Source organism: Amphiura filiformis, chromosome 1 (genome assembly GCF_039555335.1).
Source record: "Amphiura filiformis chromosome 1, Afil_fr2py, whole genome shotgun sequence".
Lineage (NCBI taxonomy): Eukaryota > Metazoa > Echinodermata > Ophiuroidea > Amphilepidida > Amphiuridae > Amphiura > Amphiura filiformis.
Genome location: NC_092628.1, coordinates 27,531,521 through 27,552,756, shown reverse-complemented (window position 1 = coordinate 27,552,756; position 21,236 = coordinate 27,531,521). Strand labels below are relative to the sequence as shown.

General features: G+C 35.8%; 1 protein-coding gene across 8 annotated transcripts in view; it reads right to left on the bottom strand.

Annotated features, from left to right (window-relative positions):
- Positions 1–21,236, bottom strand: part of LOC140137534 (uncharacterized) — an 87,657-nt gene that overhangs the window by 4,726 nt on the left and 61,695 nt on the right. For all 8 annotated transcript variants that reach the window (XM_072159283.1, XM_072159358.1, XM_072159433.1 and 5 more), the window contains 25 exons: positions 20,664–20,777; positions 19,772–19,882; positions 18,669–18,779; positions 18,367–18,480; positions 17,840–17,953; positions 16,460–16,570; positions 16,058–16,168; positions 15,371–15,481; positions 14,851–14,964; positions 14,000–14,113; positions 13,646–13,759; positions 13,220–13,333; positions 12,681–12,794; positions 7,292–7,405; positions 6,551–6,661; positions 5,421–5,534; positions 5,012–5,122; positions 4,518–4,631; positions 4,189–4,302; positions 3,473–3,586; positions 2,904–3,017; positions 1,997–2,110; positions 1,420–1,533; positions 999–1,112; positions 682–792 (listed from right to left, as the gene is read on the bottom strand). In XM_072159283.1, the coding sequence (XP_072015384.1) occupies positions 682–792; positions 999–1,112; positions 1,420–1,533; positions 1,997–2,110; positions 2,904–3,017; positions 3,473–3,586; positions 4,189–4,302; positions 4,518–4,631; positions 5,012–5,122; positions 5,421–5,534; positions 6,551–6,661; positions 7,292–7,405; positions 12,681–12,794; positions 13,220–13,333; positions 13,646–13,759; positions 14,000–14,113; positions 14,851–14,964; positions 15,371–15,481; positions 16,058–16,168; positions 16,460–16,570; positions 17,840–17,953; positions 18,367–18,480; positions 18,669–18,779; positions 19,772–19,882; positions 20,664–20,777 (2,826 nt within the window). The remainder of the gene's footprint in view (positions 1–681; positions 793–998; positions 1,113–1,419; positions 1,534–1,996; positions 2,111–2,903; positions 3,018–3,472; positions 3,587–4,188; positions 4,303–4,517; positions 4,632–5,011; positions 5,123–5,420; positions 5,535–6,550; positions 6,662–7,291; positions 7,406–12,680; positions 12,795–13,219; positions 13,334–13,645; positions 13,760–13,999; positions 14,114–14,850; positions 14,965–15,370; positions 15,482–16,057; positions 16,169–16,459; positions 16,571–17,839; positions 17,954–18,366; positions 18,481–18,668; positions 18,780–19,771; positions 19,883–20,663; positions 20,778–21,236) is intronic.

Genomic DNA, 21,236 nt, shown 5'->3' with positions numbered 1-21,236 from the left:
ACCAATGTGTTTAAGGAGAAAGATTTTCGACCAGTGTACCTTTAACAACCATGACCTATGGAGCAGAGACATGGTCAACAACAAAGTATATGGAACAGTAATTGATAACAGGCCAGAGGCTATGGAAAGAAAGATGCTACATCTCTCACTTTGTAACAAAGTGAGACCAGGGGTGAGACACATCAAAATAAGACAAATAACTCAAAGTCAAAGAAACCGTAGAGAAGATAAAAGAAATGAGATGACGATTGACAGAAGTATCACAGGATATCTGTCAAGAACATAAGACAACATATGACCCAGGAGACAAACAGAATAGCAACCAAGGACCGGAAAACGGAGGAGAGGACGAAAGTAGATGGAGATGACATCATCACCTACATGGAAACAAAATCTTGGTCCAGAACAGCCAAGACAGAAACAGATGGAAAATGCTGGAGGGGGCTTCACACAGGAGTGGGTGACATTCCATGGCGAGCATGAGCATGAGCAACCAAAATAAGTAAGCGATTTCCAAATTTGTGGCATCTGTGTTCATAATAAGCTGCCGATAAAAGAGGAAAGAAAAACTTCCTGCCTTTTGCAAAAGCCTGCAGACTATGTGTGATTTTGACTATACAAACAATGCCTTCTAACGAATACTATTTTGCTATTTCATTTTGTAAAAGGCTAATAACTTACCAGTGTCACATTGTTGTCCGGTAAAGCCAGGAGGACAAAGGCAGTAGTAGCCAACAGAGGATGTGACGCATGTACCTCCGTTCAAACATGGATTAGACTCGCAAGAAATATCTGCGAAATAATTATATAAAATACTGATATGATATCTTCGAATTTTGCATTGGGCAACAACAGTCCATTATAGTGACCAGGCACGGATCTAATATAAGCTAATATATTCCAGATATAACGTACCAGACATGATTCGAACAATGGATCATTTATTAGAATTACTTACCAAATAAATAATTTTGTCATTATTTGTATATTTGACTTACTCTCTTCACAGTTTGTTCCGCCCCATCCTTGCGTACAAAGACAAGTGTACCCATTAATTTCTTCGTTACACGTTCCACCATTTCTGCATGGAAAGCTAGCACACTCAGTGATATCTATTTGTTAAATAACAAAATGTCGGTGTTAAATCAGGAATTAATATGATCAGCAAATAGGTTACTGGCTTTCTTTATTTTGATTTGCAAGTGTTTTTGACGACCGTTGGCGTCGTTAAAACCAAAACCAACACAGGCGTCGTTAAAACCCTAACTACATATTTTAAAAACATGTACGAATTTGTCATTTTGTGCCTGACTAAGTTTTACGTTGTACGAAAAACTTTACACCCCATATGATCAAAACCGCAGTGTTGTAAAATTGCGTAACATGTCACCCAATTTACTAATATCCGGCGTTTCTTACCATTCTCACAGTGTATGCCATTAAATCCAGGGGGGCATTCACAGGTGTAACCGTTATCTCCATCCCTACATCGGCCTCCATTCTGGCATGGTTGACTTGCACATTCATTGATATCTACAGACATTAGGAAATAAAGGAAATCATACTCCCTTGTTATTTATGGTTTAAATGCTGCCAGGCTATCAATTATTAAAGCTAATGTTGTTATAATTTATACTGATTTCGGTTAAATTGCTTGCCATGTTGTTTGGTTGTTTTTTCATCCGAAATATAAAAAACAACATTACTTTTACAGAGTTACCATGGATACACGATTTCACTGCAAAAAGTGTGTATATACACCGCCTTTTGTAATACAATAAATGAGTTTGATTGCAAAAACCTTTTGAACATGTTGGTTTGTAAACGTATTTTAAACCCAATAAATGTGTCAAATCCCTAAACATCACACATTGAATCGATAAACACTAGTCAAATCAAAACACGATGAGGTTTGAAACATGTTTTAATTTCCAAAACTTCGCAATGTTGTCTGTAAAATCGGACCCGCATATAATTATTCATATATTATTCTTACTTGTTTGGCAATTAACTCCAGTGAACCCTGGTGAACATTCACATGTGTAGCCATTAACGCCGTCTATACATCGAGCACCATTACGACAAGGCTGCGAGAAGCATTCGTTAATATCTGGAAAAATAACACGGAGAGGACACATTCAAATTTACCAAAATACATGTAACATATTATTTTTTTCTTCTCGGTGAAGCAATTTAAAAAAAGTCCCTATAATTTCAACAGGAAAAGCAAATTGCTTTCCCGGGATTACTTTTTTCTATGCTGAGAAAACTGACTGGAACTGAAAGACCCTGCAAAAACCAATACAGATTTCGCGAGGGTGTCGCCTTTGACAGACGTGAGAAATGGGCAAGTGCAATGGATAGAACAACCCCGACTGAGAGAATCTATAGTACCCTGGCTATTTCCTGGATGCTCCTTATGACCCACCAGTCTGAATAAGTGAAGAGAAACAATAACGAAAAGGTAAGAATATGCCTATACCCAGGGGCGTAGCAAGAGCATCAGGGGCCCATGGACAAGGAGCAGTATCGGGCCCTTTTAACCAGTGCGAGGCCCCAAGCTCACGTGCCGAGGAAGGCATGTGCACTCAAGTCAGTGGCCAAGTTTTGGTTTAACTATAGGGGGACTAACATATTTTGTTCAATTAAATTTCAGACTATTTTGGCCAAGATAAACATAAATTTTGTGGGGGTCCAAAATTGCCCTGGACCCGGGCACATTTAGCCCAATGGTATAAAAATCCGGCCCTGCTCTCCATTATCAGCCCTTATTTAATTTCCGCTTTTGTGCTCGGGGCCCCTAAACCCTCGGGGGCCCATGGACTTCGTCCACCCTGTCCCCCCGCTTGCTACGCGCCTGCCTATACCTCTTCAATCACGTCTTTAGATAGGATTTGACTTACCCGTTTCACAGTTGGTTCCCGTATAACCTGCAGGACAATTACATCTGTATCCGTTGACTAAATCTATACATGTTCCTCCATTTCGACATGGCGAAGAATTGCACACATCAATATCTATTAATGATATAGTTTTTGTTGTAAGTATTTTAAGATTTTAAATTAGGCTAAGGAAAGTACGATGTAAAGCAGTGTTTTCGTTAACATATTTGTATTTGTTCAGAATATAATTGTAAGCAAAAGTACTTTTCTCTGCCTTGCTAATTTTTCCTACGGTCGGTACGCTACCTGCATGGGTTGTCTTCGTTACACTGTCTTTATTTTGAAAGCATAAAGACCCATGAAAGTTTACATTCAAACTCCAAAGCCAATTGCCAAGATAAATTAGGTTAATAAATTAATGCAGAAAGTTAATATATAAATGAATGACAAATAAACAAATACAAAAATGATTTAGTCAAGATGGAATTTTAGTTTTGTGTGTAAAATATACTTATTTATTGTGTTTTATAAAGTGTTAAAAAGTACAATGAATACAAGTGGTTCAAGTAACTATAATTATCTACACTTACTCGTTTCACATCGCGATCCAGTCCATCCTGATGGACATCGACAAACATATCCATTGACTTGATCCAAACACGTACCACCATTTAAGCATGGACTGCTAACACATTCGTTAATGGCTACAATTGAAGCGAAACATTTAGATGTTTTTTGAACCAAATTTACATTAAGAATCTTAAGGAATATTTAGTAATACTAAGTTGAAAAATGAGAAAAAGTATTGTTTTCACTAGTATAATATTTCCAAGATTTATGCGTTTGCATTCAGTTCTTCAAGTAAACCCAATTTTGCATTTCACAATTATGTTTTCAACTTTTACATGCACTTAATCGGCGCTTGTTACTTAAATTGATCTTCATCATTATCTTAATGATCGCTGAATCTTGTCACCCAATACTTACTATTTTAATATCAATAGGTTAGTAATAAAATGAAGATCACGATTCCACAGCGGGTTCCAAAACGTAAACGGTATCTATGCTTATCTCTTGTCATTTTAAGCAGAAAGGGATATATTCAACAAAACAATAGAAGAACAATCTTATTCAACCTTTACTTGAAAATCATGACATCTAATGGGAAATTACAGTATACCCAAAAATAGTTATGTTGCAAATAGCATCCGCATCCATAAACTAGAATTATGTACAATCCTTAAAGTCCATTACTTAAAGACTATATTGTTCAGGAATTTATTGGCCTCTGCAGGCTAGTACATACGTGTTTGACAGGTAGTCCCAGTCCATCCTGGTGCACATTGACATGTGTATCCGTTAACGTTGTTCAGACATGTACCACCATTCCGACAAGGACCAGATAAACACTCGTCAATATCTGGATTAAATTATCATTGAACATCATTTATACATCGATGTTAACTACATAACTCATTATTAAAGTTCTTGATTTTTATTTTTGGTATTGGTATTTGTGACCAGTTCCCAAAAATCTGTTTGTAATCGTTTTCGTTTTAGACTAAATTGCATCCCATATTTTCATTAAATGCACTTGCAGAACGAAGTTAATTATTATCATAGAGAGCTATTTACCTTGTTCACAATTGGTGCCAGTCCATCCCGACAAACAAATACACGAATACGCGTTAACGCCGTTCACGCACTGACCCCCATTTTGGCATGGACGGGAGTCACATTCGTTTATATCTGAAATATAAAAACTAGCATTACTATTATAAAGCTACCATGGATACAAGCTTGGTGCAGAATGAAGACATGCAACGTACCTCAAAATTAAATAAGTCCATTTTGACAGAACATTGAGTTGATCATCAGTCTTTGAGATTTTAATTTTGCGTAGAAGATTTTTGCAACAGAAGTAAACGCACGCCGACCATAAAACTGAGTTGTAAAGCGAAGATCACAATGAGATTAGTATAATCTTCCATTTCTTTTAAACATAGTTGTATGTTATGAGTCACATCTTTTGTCAAAAAAGGCAAAAATGGTACAAGCGACTGCACCAAACTACAGGGTAAAGTTGCATTTAAACCTTGACTAAAATGTGCGGTATTATTCTGATTTACCTTGATCACAATTCATCCCTGTCCATCCTGGGCTGCAAATGCATCTGTAGCCATTAACTTCATCCACGCACTGACCATTGCGACAAGGCTGTGAGCTGCATTCATCTATATCTAAAACGATAATGTAAATACGAAAATGGCACCGACTAATGTCAAATAATTGGCTCTGCTTTGGTTATTTTATTCATATATTCATTCATTTATATCTTTTTTTAAATTTCCATTATATCTATTCTATTTATTTATTCATCGCCAATCTATTTATTTGTTTATTCACTATTAAAATGTAATAGAATTACTAATTACACAAATTAACAATACCACTTTAAGCTTCTGTATGAAAAAGAATTTCATGATGTATACCACCATACAAACGATATTATTACAACAATTGACATTGTTTGCTTACTGATATCACAGTTAGGCCCTGTGTATCCTGGTGCGCAGGTGCATCTGTAACTATTGACGCCATCATCACATGTTCCGCCATTCTGACAGGGGCTACTAAAACATTCATTAATATCTATTCGTAAAAGATTAAAGCAAAAATAACAAAGGTTGAGACGAAAAATGTAGAATGTGCCAAGGGTTGCTGACACACATATTCATGTATATAATTATGTTCAAAATTAATCAACTACTAAAGTGAAGCGAGAGAGATGTAGAATTTAGGTCCTTAATTGGCAAGAACTGAGGTGGCGAATCATTAATTATTAATTTGGTAAGCTTAATAGTTGGGTTAAGGAGGAATATTCCAATAATAATTGATTGAAACCATATTGTCGACAGGTTTTGTGTGAAGTTGAATGCCGGGCTAAAATTACAGTACGTCTATGTCTGGGCCAATCACCTTTGTTCCATAACCATTAGGGTATAGGACATTTTTTGTTTTTGATATAGCCCCCGAATGAAATGTATTTAATTATGTTTGTACTCACTCAGGTAGCATTGTGTGTGAATTTTACATCCGAACTAGAGGCTATTCTTTTTTTATGGGCATTTTAGAGTCTAAAATGGCCCAAAATGAGGGTTTTTCAATATTGCCGTCCATTTCTAATCGTCACCCCCATAGGCTTTACATGTAAAATAAAAAGGCACATAAAAATTTAATAGCCTCTAGTCCAGATGTAAAAATCACACCAAATGCTTTTTGAGTGATTACAAAGATAATTAAATACTTTTCAGTCGGGGGCTATATGGAATTTTTTTTATGTATTCCTTGTACAATGACATTTCCCTATAAAATGTCCATTGGAAACAAAGGTGCAATGTGATGGAACAAATAAATAATTTTGGATTATTATAGAGCATTTTTCCAGAAGATTCAAAGTGCAGTAATCTAATTGCCTCTGGTGAAGTAATACAATCTATTAATTGCTATGAACAAATTGAAAATGTCAGGCAAAGAAATAATGCATGATTAATACAACATCACTTCAAATGATATGTTGATTCTTATTATAGACACGTGTCTTCAGTTGTAATAAACATAGGTTGAATTACTTTCTTTACACCAAGTGCTCAAGTTTGTACACTTACTGGTATCACAATTGGTTCCAGTGAATCCAGGAGCACATAGACATCTGTAGCCCAAGACTGTTGCAAAACACGTGGCACCATTCTGACATGGATTAGAGTTACATGCACTATCTGTAAAGAAACATACAAAAACCTTAAAATTTAATATTCTTGCTCATGATGTAATAGGTTGCAGTTTGCTGCTGAAGGCCCATCGAGACTATATAATAGTAATCCCCTGTTTGTTCATACAATACGACGTATTATTCCTAAAAGTCATACTCATTTTTGTAGAATCCGTATTTTGACACTGCAAATATGGAAAGCTGTTGTTGAAGTAATTATTTTTTTGTTGTTTACGACTAATTATTCTTAAAAGTCATATTGCAGAATCCATATGAAACACAACAAATATGGAAAGCTATTATTGAAATCATATGGTTTTTGTTTTGTGGTTGTTTACGACTTTAAGTCATTCTTAATGGTCATAGCTGCTATTGATATCATGATTTTGATTTTTGTTGTTTACGACTTATCATTCTTAAAAGTCATATTGCAGAATCCATGAGATAGGCCTACAGCAAATGGAAAAGCTGTTATTGAAATAATGTGATTTTTTGTTGTTGTTTATGGCTTATTAGTCTTAATAAAAGTCATGCTGTAGACTCCGTATGAGACAGAAAGCTGTTATTGAAATCATGTTTTATTGCTGTTAACTTAACAAAAATATTAGGTATGGATATACATTCTTGACCATCTTACTTATTTCACAATTTGGTCCAGACCATCCAGGAGGACATGTGCAGAAGTACCTATTGACCTCGTCCGTGCAGGTACCTCCATTTCGACATGGATTGCTACCGCATTCATCAATATCTAAACAAGTAAAATAAATAAGGTTAAACTAATTAAACTGGTGCTAGGTGTAGTTAAGTCTATAGATAATACGTGTAAACAATATTGCCGTAGCTTTTTTGCAAATAAATATTGCATTACTAGAGTAATTATTTATTACTTGTGTCTACCGGCATACTACGACAACTGGCACTTTTGAATTGAATAATTCCTAGATAAGTATTTTCTGATCAAGTGTTCCCATCTTTTACTGATCGATTAGAATTAACATTACAAGAAAGGGGATACAACGCAATGTTTTTTGCAACCCGAAGTAGACGTGCCCGTAGAATAGAAAAGACCACTGAGTCCGCTGGTGGTGGTATTAATACCTAAAGAATAATTATGTGATACAATGACAAAATTCACACGGTGAGCACGGTTTTTGGATATTTGCTGAAATAGTCAATAATCACATCAGTTGAGCTCTTTTGCCTTGGTAAAGCTGTATTGGACTTAGACGAGGCTTTCAAAGCAACTTTTATATGCAAAATGCATTATAATATAATATTATATCAATGAATCCAAAGTTTGTTGAGACCTACAATCCCCGAAATATGTCTTGAAACATTAAAGCGTCTTTAGGGGAAAATTAGTCCCCCCACTCCCCCGTGCAATGTTGAAACGTGCAAATGTGTTCAGCGTGTCTCCAAAGTGTCGCAACATTGAATGATGGGGGTGGGGAAGGAAAAAGTGTTAATTGATGGCCCAGCTTTCTTCTAATTCCAAATATTGAACATTTTTATCCACATTAAATATACACTTTGGATTTCATTCAAGATGCCTAAAGCGTTTCAACGACATTTTTTTCGGGGATTGTCTGAGGCAAACGCTAAAATTAACATCTGATTTTAATCTTTTGGCTATAACTTTAAAACTACTTGATAGAATCACTCCAAATTTTCAATGAATATTAGTTAGCGCATAAGCTATGATGTGGGTATAAAATAAAACAACTAATTGTATCAATTTTGACTATATCGCCCTGCACTACAAGCAGCTTGCACCCATCACCTGTGTATGTCTACAATCATAGATTGAATACAATAGCGCTCTTTTCAAACATACTAATCTTACAGATGTGAGTGATCAGCATGATATAGTTCAATGCATAGGTACCGCGTGAAAAATTTTCCATGACTATTCATTAATAGATAGGCTATGATGTGGGCACAAAATAAAACAACTCATCTTTTATTTAGGTAGTGGTCAAATAATTCTTTTGTACTCCATCCATTTGCATATCTTCTGGAGCGTGCCTATAGAGGAGATGATTTGAATTAATGACCTTATGTGCAAGCACTCTATAAGTAAAATACTTATGAAACGTATGAAACTTGAACGGGGTGGGGGTGTGTGTGGGTGTGTGTATGTAGGGGTGTGTGTGTGTGTGTGTGTGTGGGGGGGGTTATCTTACAATTGCTATAGTGCCCATATTCATGACCTTTAAAGATGTCCGGATCTATGTTTGTCTTTATTACAATTTAAAACAAAAACAATCAATTATCATGCCATAGATAAATTAGGGTTTTAAAACTTATTTTCGTGTTTCATAATGTCAATTGTCATGAATACAGAAGAATAGTTTATCTTACAATTGCTATAGTGCCCATATTCATAACCTTTAAAGATGTCCGGATCTATTTGTGTCTTTATTACAATTTAAAAAAATCAATTATCATGCCATAGATAAATTAGGGCTTTAAAACTTATTTTCGTGTTTCACAATGTCAATTGTCATGAATACAGAAGAATAGTTTACTGGTTTGAATAAGTCACACACAACAAAAAAGAAGAAAAAAAGGTGAAACTGTTGAGGCTCGAACCACTAGCCTTCCGTTTCACCGTCTGAAGTACTGTCCATTACACCACGCTGTCATGTTGAAATAATTACGGGATTCCGTGATATATGGGTGCGCATTGCATTCTCGTGATTATGAAAATGGTAAATCTCGACAGACGATTTACATTTGCTAAAATCAGTAAAATGTAAATAATGTTAGAGCTAACAAAACGTAAAATAGTAAAATTAGATGTAGTTTTTAACAAGCTTTCAAACAAAACACTTTACAAATAAAAGTTGACACCAAATCGGCCTAAATTATGAATTTTGTCAACGGTTTACCATTTCTAAATTAAAGAAACTCCTTGTATTAATATTCAGTATTAGGCTAGGGTAAACCGTCAAATCACTATGTGATTCAATGGGACGATTTACAATCGCACTTTACCATTTCACGCAAATAAAATATCAATTTTAAAGATATCTCTGCATGAGTAGGCCTACTTGATAAGCGTACTAATGCGATTTTGTTATTGGTTCGTTTTGTTTTGTTTTTTGCTCGGGGGGCGTTGGTCTGAAAAAGGTGAAAAGGTCATTTTTGACTATATTGCCCTGCACTGCAGCGTTCACGCGATACCTATGCATTGAACTATATCATGCTGATCACTCACATCTGTAAGATTAGTATGTTTGAAAAGGGCGTTATTGTATTCAATCTATGATTGTAGACATACACAGGTGGGGGTGCAACCTGCTTGTAGTGCAGGGCGATATAGTCAAAATTGATACAATTAGTTGTTTTATTTTATACCCATATCATAGCTTATGCACTAACTAATATTCATTGAAAATTTGGAGTGATTCTATCAAGTAGTTTTAAAGTTATAGCCAAAAGATTAAAATCAGATGTTAATTTTAGCGTTTGCCTCATACAATCCCCGAAATATGTCTTGAAACATTAAAGCGTCTTTAGGGGAAAATTAGTCCCCACTCCCCGTGCAATGTTGAAACGTGCAAATGTGTTCAGCGTGTCTGCAAATGTGTTCAGCGTGTCTCCAAAGTGTCGCAACATTGAATGATGGGGGGTGGGTAAGGGAAAAGTGTTAATTGATGGCCCAGCTTTCTTCTAATTCCAAATATTGAACATTTTTATCCACATTAAATATACACTTTGGATTTCATTCAAGATGCCTAAAGCGTTTCAACGACATTTTTCGGGGATTGTCTGAGGCAAACGCTAAAATTAACATCTGATTTTAATCTTTTGGCTATAACTTTAAAACTACTTGATAGAATCACTCCAAATTTTCAATGAATATTAGTTAGCGCATAAGCTATGATGTGGGTATAAAATAAAACAACTAATTGTATCAATTTTGACTATATCGCCCTGCACTACAAGCAGCTTGCACCCATCACCTGTGTATGTCTACAATCATAGATTGAATACAATAGCGCTCTTTTCAAACATACTAATCTTACAGATGTGAGTGATCAGCATGATATAGTTCAATGCATAGGTACCGCGTGAAAAATTTTCCATGACTATTCATTAATAGATAGGCTATGATGTGGGCACAAAATAAAACAACTCATCTTTTATTTAGGTAGTGGTCAAATAATTCTTTTGTACTCCATCCATTTGCATATCTTCTGGAGCGTGCCTATAGAGGAGATGATTTGAATTAATGACCTTATGTGCAAGCACTCTATAAGTAAAATACTTATGAAACGTATGAAACTTGAACGGGGTGGGGGTGTGTGTGGGTGTGTGTATGTAGGGGTGTGTGTGTGGGGGTGTGTGTGTGGGGGGGGGGTTATCTTACAATTGCTATAGTGCCCATATTCATGACCTTTAAAGATGTCCGGATCTATGTTTGTCTTTATTACAATTTAAAACAAAACAATCAATTATCATGCCATAGATAAATTAGGGTTTTAAAACTTATTTTCGTGTTTCATAATGTCAATTGTCATGAATACAGAAGAATAGTTTATCTTACAATTGCTATAGTGCCCATATTCATAACCTTTAAAGATGTCCGGATCTATTTGTGTCTTTATTACAATTTTTAAAAATCAATTATCATGCCATAGATAAATTAGGGCTTTAAAACTTATTTTCGTGTTTCACAATGTCAATTGTCATGAATACAGAAGAATAGTTTACTGGTTTGAATAAGTCACACACAAAAAAAAAGAAGAAAAAAAGGTGAAACTGTTGAGGCTCGAACCACTAGCCTTCCGTTTCACCGTCTGAAGTACTGTCCATTACACCACGCTGTCATGTTGAAATAATTACGGGATTCCGTGATATATGGGTGCGCATTGCATTCTCGTGATTATGAAAATGGTAAATCTCGACAGACGATTTACATTTGCTAAAATCAGTAAAATGTAAATAATGTTAGAGCTAACAAAACGTAAAATAGTAAAATTAGATGTAGTTTTTAACAAGCTTTCAAACAAAACACTTTACAAATAAAAGTTGACACCAAATCGGCCTAAATTATGAATTTTGTCAACGGTTTACCATTTCTAAATTAAAGAAACTCCTTGTATTAATATTCAGTATTAGGCTAGGGTAAACCGTCAAATCACTATGTGATTCAATGGGACGATTTACAATCACACTTTACCATTTCACGCAAATAAAATATCAATTTTAAAGATATCTCTGCATGAGTAGGCCTACTTGATAAGCGTACTAATGCGATTTTGTTATTGGTTCGTTTTGTTTTGTTTTTTGCTCGGGGGGGCGTTGGTCTGAAAAAGGTGAAAAAGGTCATTTTTTGACTATATTGCCCTGCACTGCAGCGTTCACGCGATACCTATGCATTGAACTATATCATGCTGATCACTCACATCTGTAAGATTAGTATGTTTGAAAAGGGCGTTATTGTATTCAATCTATGATTGTAGACATACACAGGTGGGGGTGCAACCTGCTTGTAGTGCAGGGCGATATAGTCAAAATTGATACAATTAGTTGTTTTATTTTATACCCATATCATAGCTTATGCACTAACTAATATTCATTGAAAATTTGGAGTGATTCTATCAAGTAGTTTTAAAGTTATAGCCAAAAGATTAAAATCAGATGTTAATTTTAGCGTTTGCCTCATACAATCCCCGAAATATGTCTTGAAACATTAAAGCGTCTTTAGGGAAAATTAGTCCCCCACTCCCCGTGCAATGTTGAAACGTGCAAATGTGTTCAGCGTGTCTCCAAAGTGTCGCAACATTGAATGATGGGGGGTGGGGGAAGGGAAAAGTGTTAATTGATGGCCCAGCTTTCTTCTAATTCCAAATATTGAACATTTTTATCCACATTAAATATACACTTTGGATTTCATTCAAGATGCCTAAAGCGTTTCAACGACATTTTTCGGGGATTGTAGATGTAGATGTTACGGTTGTAGGTAAATTGATCTTCCATGTTGAAATATAATTATATGCAATTATTTGTCTTACTTGTTTCGCAGTTAACACCAGTATAGCCAGGTACACATCGACAAGTGTATCCATTAACTCCATCATCACATGTACCACCATTTAAACAAGGCTGGTTCAGACACTCGTTGATATCTTATTGGAAAAGGAAAACAACATAGCAACTAAATCTTAACGGGGCAAAATGAGGCACCATACATAAAATGAAACATTATAAACAAATTGAGCATTATTGAAATAACTAAATGCTAATACGACAGGTAAAAGGTAGTGCCTAAATTTACGAAAGAGTATTTCAAAAGTCCCTTCACCAGTTATCATCCCATTTCATATCCTATGATGAATTTATATAAACACAAAGACAAACTTGTATAATTATTATTCTATTTTCCTCATAAAATCATAATCGGACGATATATACAGGAACGCATATCCGCATTAATGACTACTTCCCTGGCTCCATGTAGATAGTTCCAAAGCGTACTACGCATTGACTTAAGTTGTACTACGCATTAGTGAATTTAGCGCCCCTGGTATTTCGCCCAATCCCTATGGCTTACTTGTTTGGCAGATCACGCCAGTAAATCCAGGCGGACAAAAACACGTGTAGCCGTTGACCTGATCTACACATTGACCTCCGTTGAGACACGGGTTACTCGCACATTCATCTATATCTATTATAAAGAAATCAGTCAAAATGATATTGTAATTGCAATAGTTTTATTGAACCATACTATTCAAACATTACTTAATAGAGAAGTAGAGCCTCAGTTTGAAGATCGTTCAAAATTTTAAAATGATCTTCACTGGCTCAAGACCAGACAACATATCATGCTAAAAGATATAATAGCTAAACATACATTAGGGACGCACCATTTGATTCTCAGAGGGGGGGGGGCATGGGAGTTTGTGTCGGGTGGAAGGTGGCGATTTTTTTTGCATCTTTTTCATCTACATCTGTCATCATAACATAACTTGAGACTTACTTGTTTCACACATGAGACCAGCATAACCTGCTACACACTGACATACATATCCATCGACAGCATCTATACATGTGCCTCCATTCATACAAGGCATGCTTCCGCATTCAAATACATCTGATTATGGAAATAATGAAAAAAAATGGAATATACTAATTTGGGATGAAACATGAAACGGTGATGATCAATTTGTATTCAACCATCTGGTTAATGAGATCATTTAAAAATGCAATTCATGTTTTATTACATAACATGACGTTGTCCTGCATAATTGTGGCAAGTTACTTCCATCACCATTTGTCCTTTCAAATGCCATGTCTTCCCCTAATTTACGCCACTGAGATTTTTTACACTTACTGATTTCACAGTTGATTCCGGTAAACCCTGCAATGCAGTCGCACTCATATGAGTTGACTCGATCTCTGCATGTACCTCCATTTCGGCAAGGTCCTGATGCACACTCGTCTATATCTGAAAAGGGAATGCATTTGTCACTTGTTAAAAATTAAGCAGAGTTAATAATATTCTATTCTATTCTATCGTAATGGCCCTAATTTTCCCTTTCCCTATTATATTGAAAAGTGACAAATATAAATGCGATTTAGTTAGATTTTATAAACGCACTTGACATAAAAAGATTTACTAAAAGAGACGTGATAAGCAGCCACCATCCACTTTCCATGTAAAACAGATGGTAATGAAGGACCAAACAATATTCGTCAGGTTTCACTTTTTTAAGTTACCACCTTTATTGTTGTACACAAGAGATGTTTGACAAATTCAATGTCGTAGGGTACCACCAGAACAAATTTAAACTACAGAAAAGTAAAAAAAAAAAATTGTTTGGTTGTCCTTCCAATATAAAAGTTTGGAGGGTCTGTAGGTCCTTTTTTCATGGGCTCTTCCTCCATTTTGAAAAGGCTAGTATAAACAAATTCTTGATCATTTTATATTAAAACAATGTGTGTTTTTTTAATCAAATATGCATTTGTTAAATGAAATGAGTGAATAACAAATATAAAATGTCCTTGATACTGTCCAAAATTAAGGTTTCTTATAAAAAAAATTGTTTGAAAAAAAAACCCGACCCAAGATTTCTGATTTTTAGGGTCGGTCTCTGAGGGCAACCAGACATATTGTTTTTGCCTAATAATCGGCTGTTTAAAAAAAAAAGAAACTTCGTAATCATCGCAAGCTTCATTACTTACTAATTTCGCATCGTGTTCCTCTCCACCCTGCCATACATTGACATACATATCCATTGACCTGATCAACACATGCACCTCCATTAAGACAAGGCCCACTTGAACATTCATCAATATCTGTTGTGATAAATATTACAAGTCAACATTACAAAATAATAATAATAATAACAAGAAAATCTGCAACGGATAATAAGTTCTATTCTTCACGGTTTACTAACATGACTATAAATAATTCCTCATAAAACTGATCAGGAATCTAGTCTAAGACAAATTAATAATTGAATTTGGCTCCAAACAAAGGATTTGAACCGGTCTCCTTCACCGTAATCATGACGCAGTACAATCCATTCAATCGAATGTTGTCATCAACCTATTTGATCGTTGTGCATTTGTTATGTGTGTGATACGAACTGTCGCGGTAGACAATGGTAGATTGTAATCATGCTTTTGTTAAATGCATTTGAGTAGTCCGCCATATTTACGGTATGATACGTCACATGCAAAACCTCTGTACTGTACTTACTGATATCACAGTTAGTGCCGGTCCAGCCTGCGTCACATAGACATAAGTATTGATTGGCTCCCTCCAAACATTGACCGTTCACACATGGGTTGCTGGCACATTCAAGAACGTCTGAATTTGAATAATATCAAGTAAAACGAAGAAAAGTTGGTCTTATGGTTCTTGAGCAACGGTGACAGGTGAAAAACAAAATAATTTATTTTAAAATGTTACCGCTGACAAACTTCAAACCAGGTCAAGTGAATTGATTAAACAAATTCATCAGGATCGGTAGTGTAAACTAGTAACCAAAGTTCGTAGTATCTGATGCAAGTAAATGCACTTACTGTGTACGTTTCAACAACCACTGTTGTCTTTGTCAACACTTGATGAGGAGTGACTGCAATCTACTGACAACCAACGCTAGAGGCGTGATTTTTCGGGTTGCCAGTTGGTTTTCCTTCTGGGGATTTTTTGGATCCCTGTTGCAGGAACTCAGTAAGCTGGTACTACTAGTACTCACATTTTTGATGAGTTCCTGCAACAGGGATCCAAAAAATCCCCAGAAGGAAAACCAACTGGCAACCCAAAAAATCACGCTGGAAATCCCTCTAGTGTTGGTTCAAGTAATTTACATTGAAATACAGTAATTAAAAAGTCACCCCGAAAGGTACTACATTAACCAAATATAAACACAAAGACACTCACCAGTATCACAGTTAGTGCCTGTCCATCCTGGATCACATGTACATGTGTATTGATTGATACCATCAACACATTGGCCATTTTGACACGGATTGCTGACACATTCATCAATATCTGATTCAATATAACAAAATAAAGTGACAAACAAATGACAAACAAACGCAAAACAAACAAACTTATTATTAGCTCTCGAATTTTTGATGTATAGAGGCCCTGCATGTTTTTATCGATTGGCTCCAAACAAAGGTAGTGCATTTGTTATGTGTGTGAGACGAACTGCCGCGGTAGATTGCAATCATGCTTTTGTTGAATGCATTTGAGTATTCCGCCATATTTACGGGATGATACGTCATATGCACAACCTATATAGAGGTATATTAATTCTGTTTGATTGAAGTTACTCACCAATATCACAGTTAGTGCCTGTCCATCCTGGGCTACAGATGCAGGTGTATTGATTAACACCATTAATACATTGGCCATTCAAACATGGATTACTAGCACATTCATCAATATCTGATTTGAATAATAAATACAACGAACATATAGACAAAATGAGTTACGTAACCTTTATGTTAAAATGGTTTCTTTTCGTTAATTATAATGTCAAGAACTAGAAGACCTGGCTAGCTAGCAAACACCAAATACAGAAAACGTTTAAACGGCGGGTGATATATAAAGTGTATATAAAAACGTTTTAATAGCACTCAAAAACATTTTTGACAACTTGCTGCAAACTATTTTGATATAACGTCATTAAAATGTCAACAAAATATTTTGCAAAAATGTGTAGCGATATTTTACAATATCATTTTGACTGTTGTGGTGTTTATAACACTATAAGAGCCCAGCAAATTGGAAGTTGATCCGTTTTCAGTAATTTGTTTTCCTTCATGCTGATACCTATGCAACTGAATAACTATGTGTACCCGGAGGTGAATTCGGAAAGTGATCTGTCCAAAATCGCTTGCCCCTTTTTCGACGCATCAAAGGTATTTGCTTCCTCTTTACACATGCCACATATTTTTGCACATCTGAATTGAATGTGCTCCTGACTTTCTACTTCTTTTAGGGCATAAGGTGCCCAACACATGTACCTGGAAACCCCCTTTCGCCCTGCCATAAAAAGTCTTGGAGCCTCTCTGAGGCTTGCCAAGAAATCTGTGCCTTTTAAAATTCACCGATGTGGATACACGTAACATTGGGTAATATATAAAGAAGGTAACCGAATTTATTGACTGGCTAAAATGTGCCCAAAATATCTTTTGCCATTATTTTGCTTTTTCGCCGTAGATCATCCTGAGTCCTTTAAAATAAATTTGACTGCAAACGGTTTCCGATGCGCAATTTCGACCATTATCCTGAGATCTGATGAGCTTTCACAGATATTAACTTATTTTATAGATGTAAATTATATGGTTCAACTGATAAAATGTGCACGTTCATTTAAAGCTTTTAAAGTTAGCAACTATTTTAAACTCAAACATCAAAACTTTTGCAAAACGTACATAACTCATTAACAACAATAAATCAAGCAAGTTTTGGAAGTATATGATTTGTAGAATTGTTAATATTTTTCAATAATAGATTGATTTAGATAATGACATTGATTGTTTTGGCTGTTTCGACCAACTATACCTCGTCTAACCTTAATATTGGCAGAAATTATTACTGTTATGTTAATCTAAATTGAGATTACTCCACATTGAGAAACAAGTCTTGCGCAAGTTTTCAGTCACATGATTATGATTGGAGTGTTTTTGAGAGAATTGATTGGTTTCTTACCTTGTTCACATCGTAAACCAGTCCACCCTGATAAACAGGTACATGTGTATCCATTAACATCATTACTACATATGCCTCCATTCAAACACGGTGATGATGAACACTCATTGACATCTGCAATATAAATATAAGAGTAAAACGTATACAAATGTCAACATCTTGACATCATAGCTACAAGGAAAGATGCCGAAGCAAGCAAGCAAGCAAGTAGAGGTAGATCTAAAATAATTTGACCTCCTTGTGTACATGACTGTATTATGGTTGCAGAGAGGATTGGCATCTTCATAGCCACTAAGGCACCCTTTAATAGGACCAGAGACCGAGAGCTAAAGAAAGACCAAAAAATAATTCATTTTAAACGGCGTTTTGACAGACCACTTTGGTGTACATTTTTCCGGGCTTTGTCTCGGAGCTGGGTGGACATTTCCTAAAAACAGGGATTCTCTTAGTCCCTATTGAGCCTGACTTTTCATTCACCGTTTTAGTCTGGTTCATTCGTTTTTGCAATAAAAGGAATTTAAAGTTACCTTGTTCACAGCGTAAGCCAGTGTACCCTGGTAAGCAAGTGCATGTGTACCTATTGATCTCATCGTTGCAGATACCGCCGTTCAAACACGGTGATGAAAAGCACTCATCGATATCTAAATACGCAAATAAATTTTAAATATATGAAAATGATGTAGAATCAAAAATGTACATAGTTAAACAATAACATGTTTCGAGAAATAAAATCTTGTCGTGTTTCGTTCAACTAAAAAAGTAATAATAAGAAGTCTTACGAAAACTGATCTAAATAACATCAGTTTGGTGTCCCTATGACGCTACTTACCGATATCACAATCAGTGCCTGTCCATCCTGGGTTACATATACATGTATACTGGTTGATTCCGTCCACACATCGACCATTCACGCATGGATTAGTAGCACATTCATCAATATCTGATTTGAACAACGGCAAGAAAATTAGAAGTAGGAAATAACAGCACTTTTGATTATTTTATACATCTGAAAGCGTCCATAGGGTAAAGCTTAAAGGTAAAACAAACCTGTGTACATCATAGAGGATACTGGCCAACAGATTAAAATACTGCACACGATGTTCAATATGTCTTTATATTTGAATGTCATAGAATGTATAAAATCGCATGTGTTACTCTGTACCTTTGAGTGTCACCGAACATTATGTTAATTTACATAAATGCCAAAACAACAAAAACACACAAAAACATCATGGATTTACATAGCGCAATTACAAAATATCATCGCGCTCTACAGATAGTCGGTTAGCACTCCACTTTAGCCCATGACACAATTCATAAGCCATTCAGCATCTTTAGCATAGCATGCACATAATGTAGCCATCGCAGCCAGGGTCAGCTTCCCAACCAAGTTTTGTACGTCTAAACCAACAATAAGTTCTTGTGCAGAGGAATATTTAGTAAGCTAAATTTTCCATGAGAACAGAATTATGACACTGCAGGGGCTCGAACTCGGGGCTCGAGTGTAATCCGGGAATACGTTAAAGATTGAGCTAAATGGATTGCAACTACAATGCAAGCGGATAACGTGCTTACAACAATAATTATTACTGATCTATTCTACTCTATTGTGATGCATTTTGTAGTTATTATTAGATAAATGATTAAGGTTGCCAACTCTAATCTGATTATACAGTAACAAATATTTATTACGTGCACTTTGGTATAAACATAATTATGGAACATAGAGGCATCTATGTGAATAATGATTTTTAATATTAATTATGAAAACACAAAGGAATTGACACAACATGAATGTATTAACTAAAACATGAGGCATTAGTAATTCGAAATCGCAATACCAATTTTCCTATTCACGCAAATATCCGGGATAACGCTTATTGTTGTTCTATGATTACATATCCAAAGAAGACAATTTTACAAACAACTTACTGATTTGGCACAAATTACCAGTCCACCCTGGTGGACATAAACATCTAAATCCCAGAATGGTAGGGAAACAGGTGCCTTGGTTCTGACAAGGGTTCGAATCACAAGCTATATCTGTAAAATGAGGCAATCGTAGTACAGTAAAACAATACGGGAAATTCATGAAGATGTCTTTTGTGGGAGGGGAATAAGGACAAGTGTAACTCACTTGCTGCGAGCATGAACAATGAGACAAATATGGACTGTACATTGACACCAATATGTCCATTTTGAAAAGGAAAAGGTGGGGATCAGGCTTTTGATAGGATCATCCTCATTTAAGATTAGCTTAGGTTAAGTCAGGTTAATTTTGGATTAGAACATTTTGAGTTCAAAGTAGTATTTTTTAAAATAGATGTGTCATGATTAGTGGCATTAAAAAATGGGGGGGGGGTCGGTGCCGGTTAAACTGGGACATTTGCGCACAAAGCGTTAGACAAATTTAAATTTCAGACAATTTGAGCCTAAAATGAAGGTTGATTTTGGTACTTGGTGTACCAGTGGGCGCGAAGCTACACAGAGCAATTATTGCTTAATTATTTTTTCTATTAGGATTTTTAGTGGGGACGTCTTAGTTCCTCTATATGAACAAATTTGGTGGGGGTCATGCCCAGCTTCCGCCGCCTATGGAGATGACATAATTGTTGTTATGCAATGTTCTAATAAATGGGTCTATGTGTGGTGCATAATCTGATGGTGCTGCAGTGAAAGCATTATTTTGCTTCATTTGCTGCGTTATGACTAGGCCTATTATATATAGTATGCGTGATAAAAAATTATACTACAATGCAATCTAAACCAACGATATTATATCAAGTACTTATAAACTAGTGTTTCTTGTACAAAAATACATTACTTGATTCGCAGTTAGTTCCAGACCATCCTAGTACACAGTTGCATGTATATCCATTTATACCATCATTACAAGTACCCCCATTTCTGCAGGGGTTGCTAGCACATTCATCTATGTCTGAAAATGAAAGTAATCAATCGTTGTAAAATTAATCGTTAATTTAAAGGTCACATAGATGTTAATCGAGGTCAAAGACAGGTACTGTAAAGATTCGCCCAATGGCGCACTTGGGATCCTTGACCTTGCCAAACCCGCGATTTGGTAGCCCAATTGGGCGACTTTTGAAGATTTTTCCAGCGACTTTGGACAATTTCCTGTCCCATAGAAACCAATGGTTAAGAAAAAATTCGGCGACTTTTCAACATTGGCTCCCGCGACTTCCGATAATTTCCTGCTGCCCCATAGAAACCAATGGTGAAGAGAAAAATTGGGCGAATTTTCGATTATCTGATCCGCGATTCGGGCTGAAATCTTTTGGCAACCCTATAATTTCATGTTCCGTGCCCTTATATGCTGGTGGAAATTTTACGGGAAGGCACTTCAATTCAAGTTAGGTTGTGCCTAAAATTCCACTTA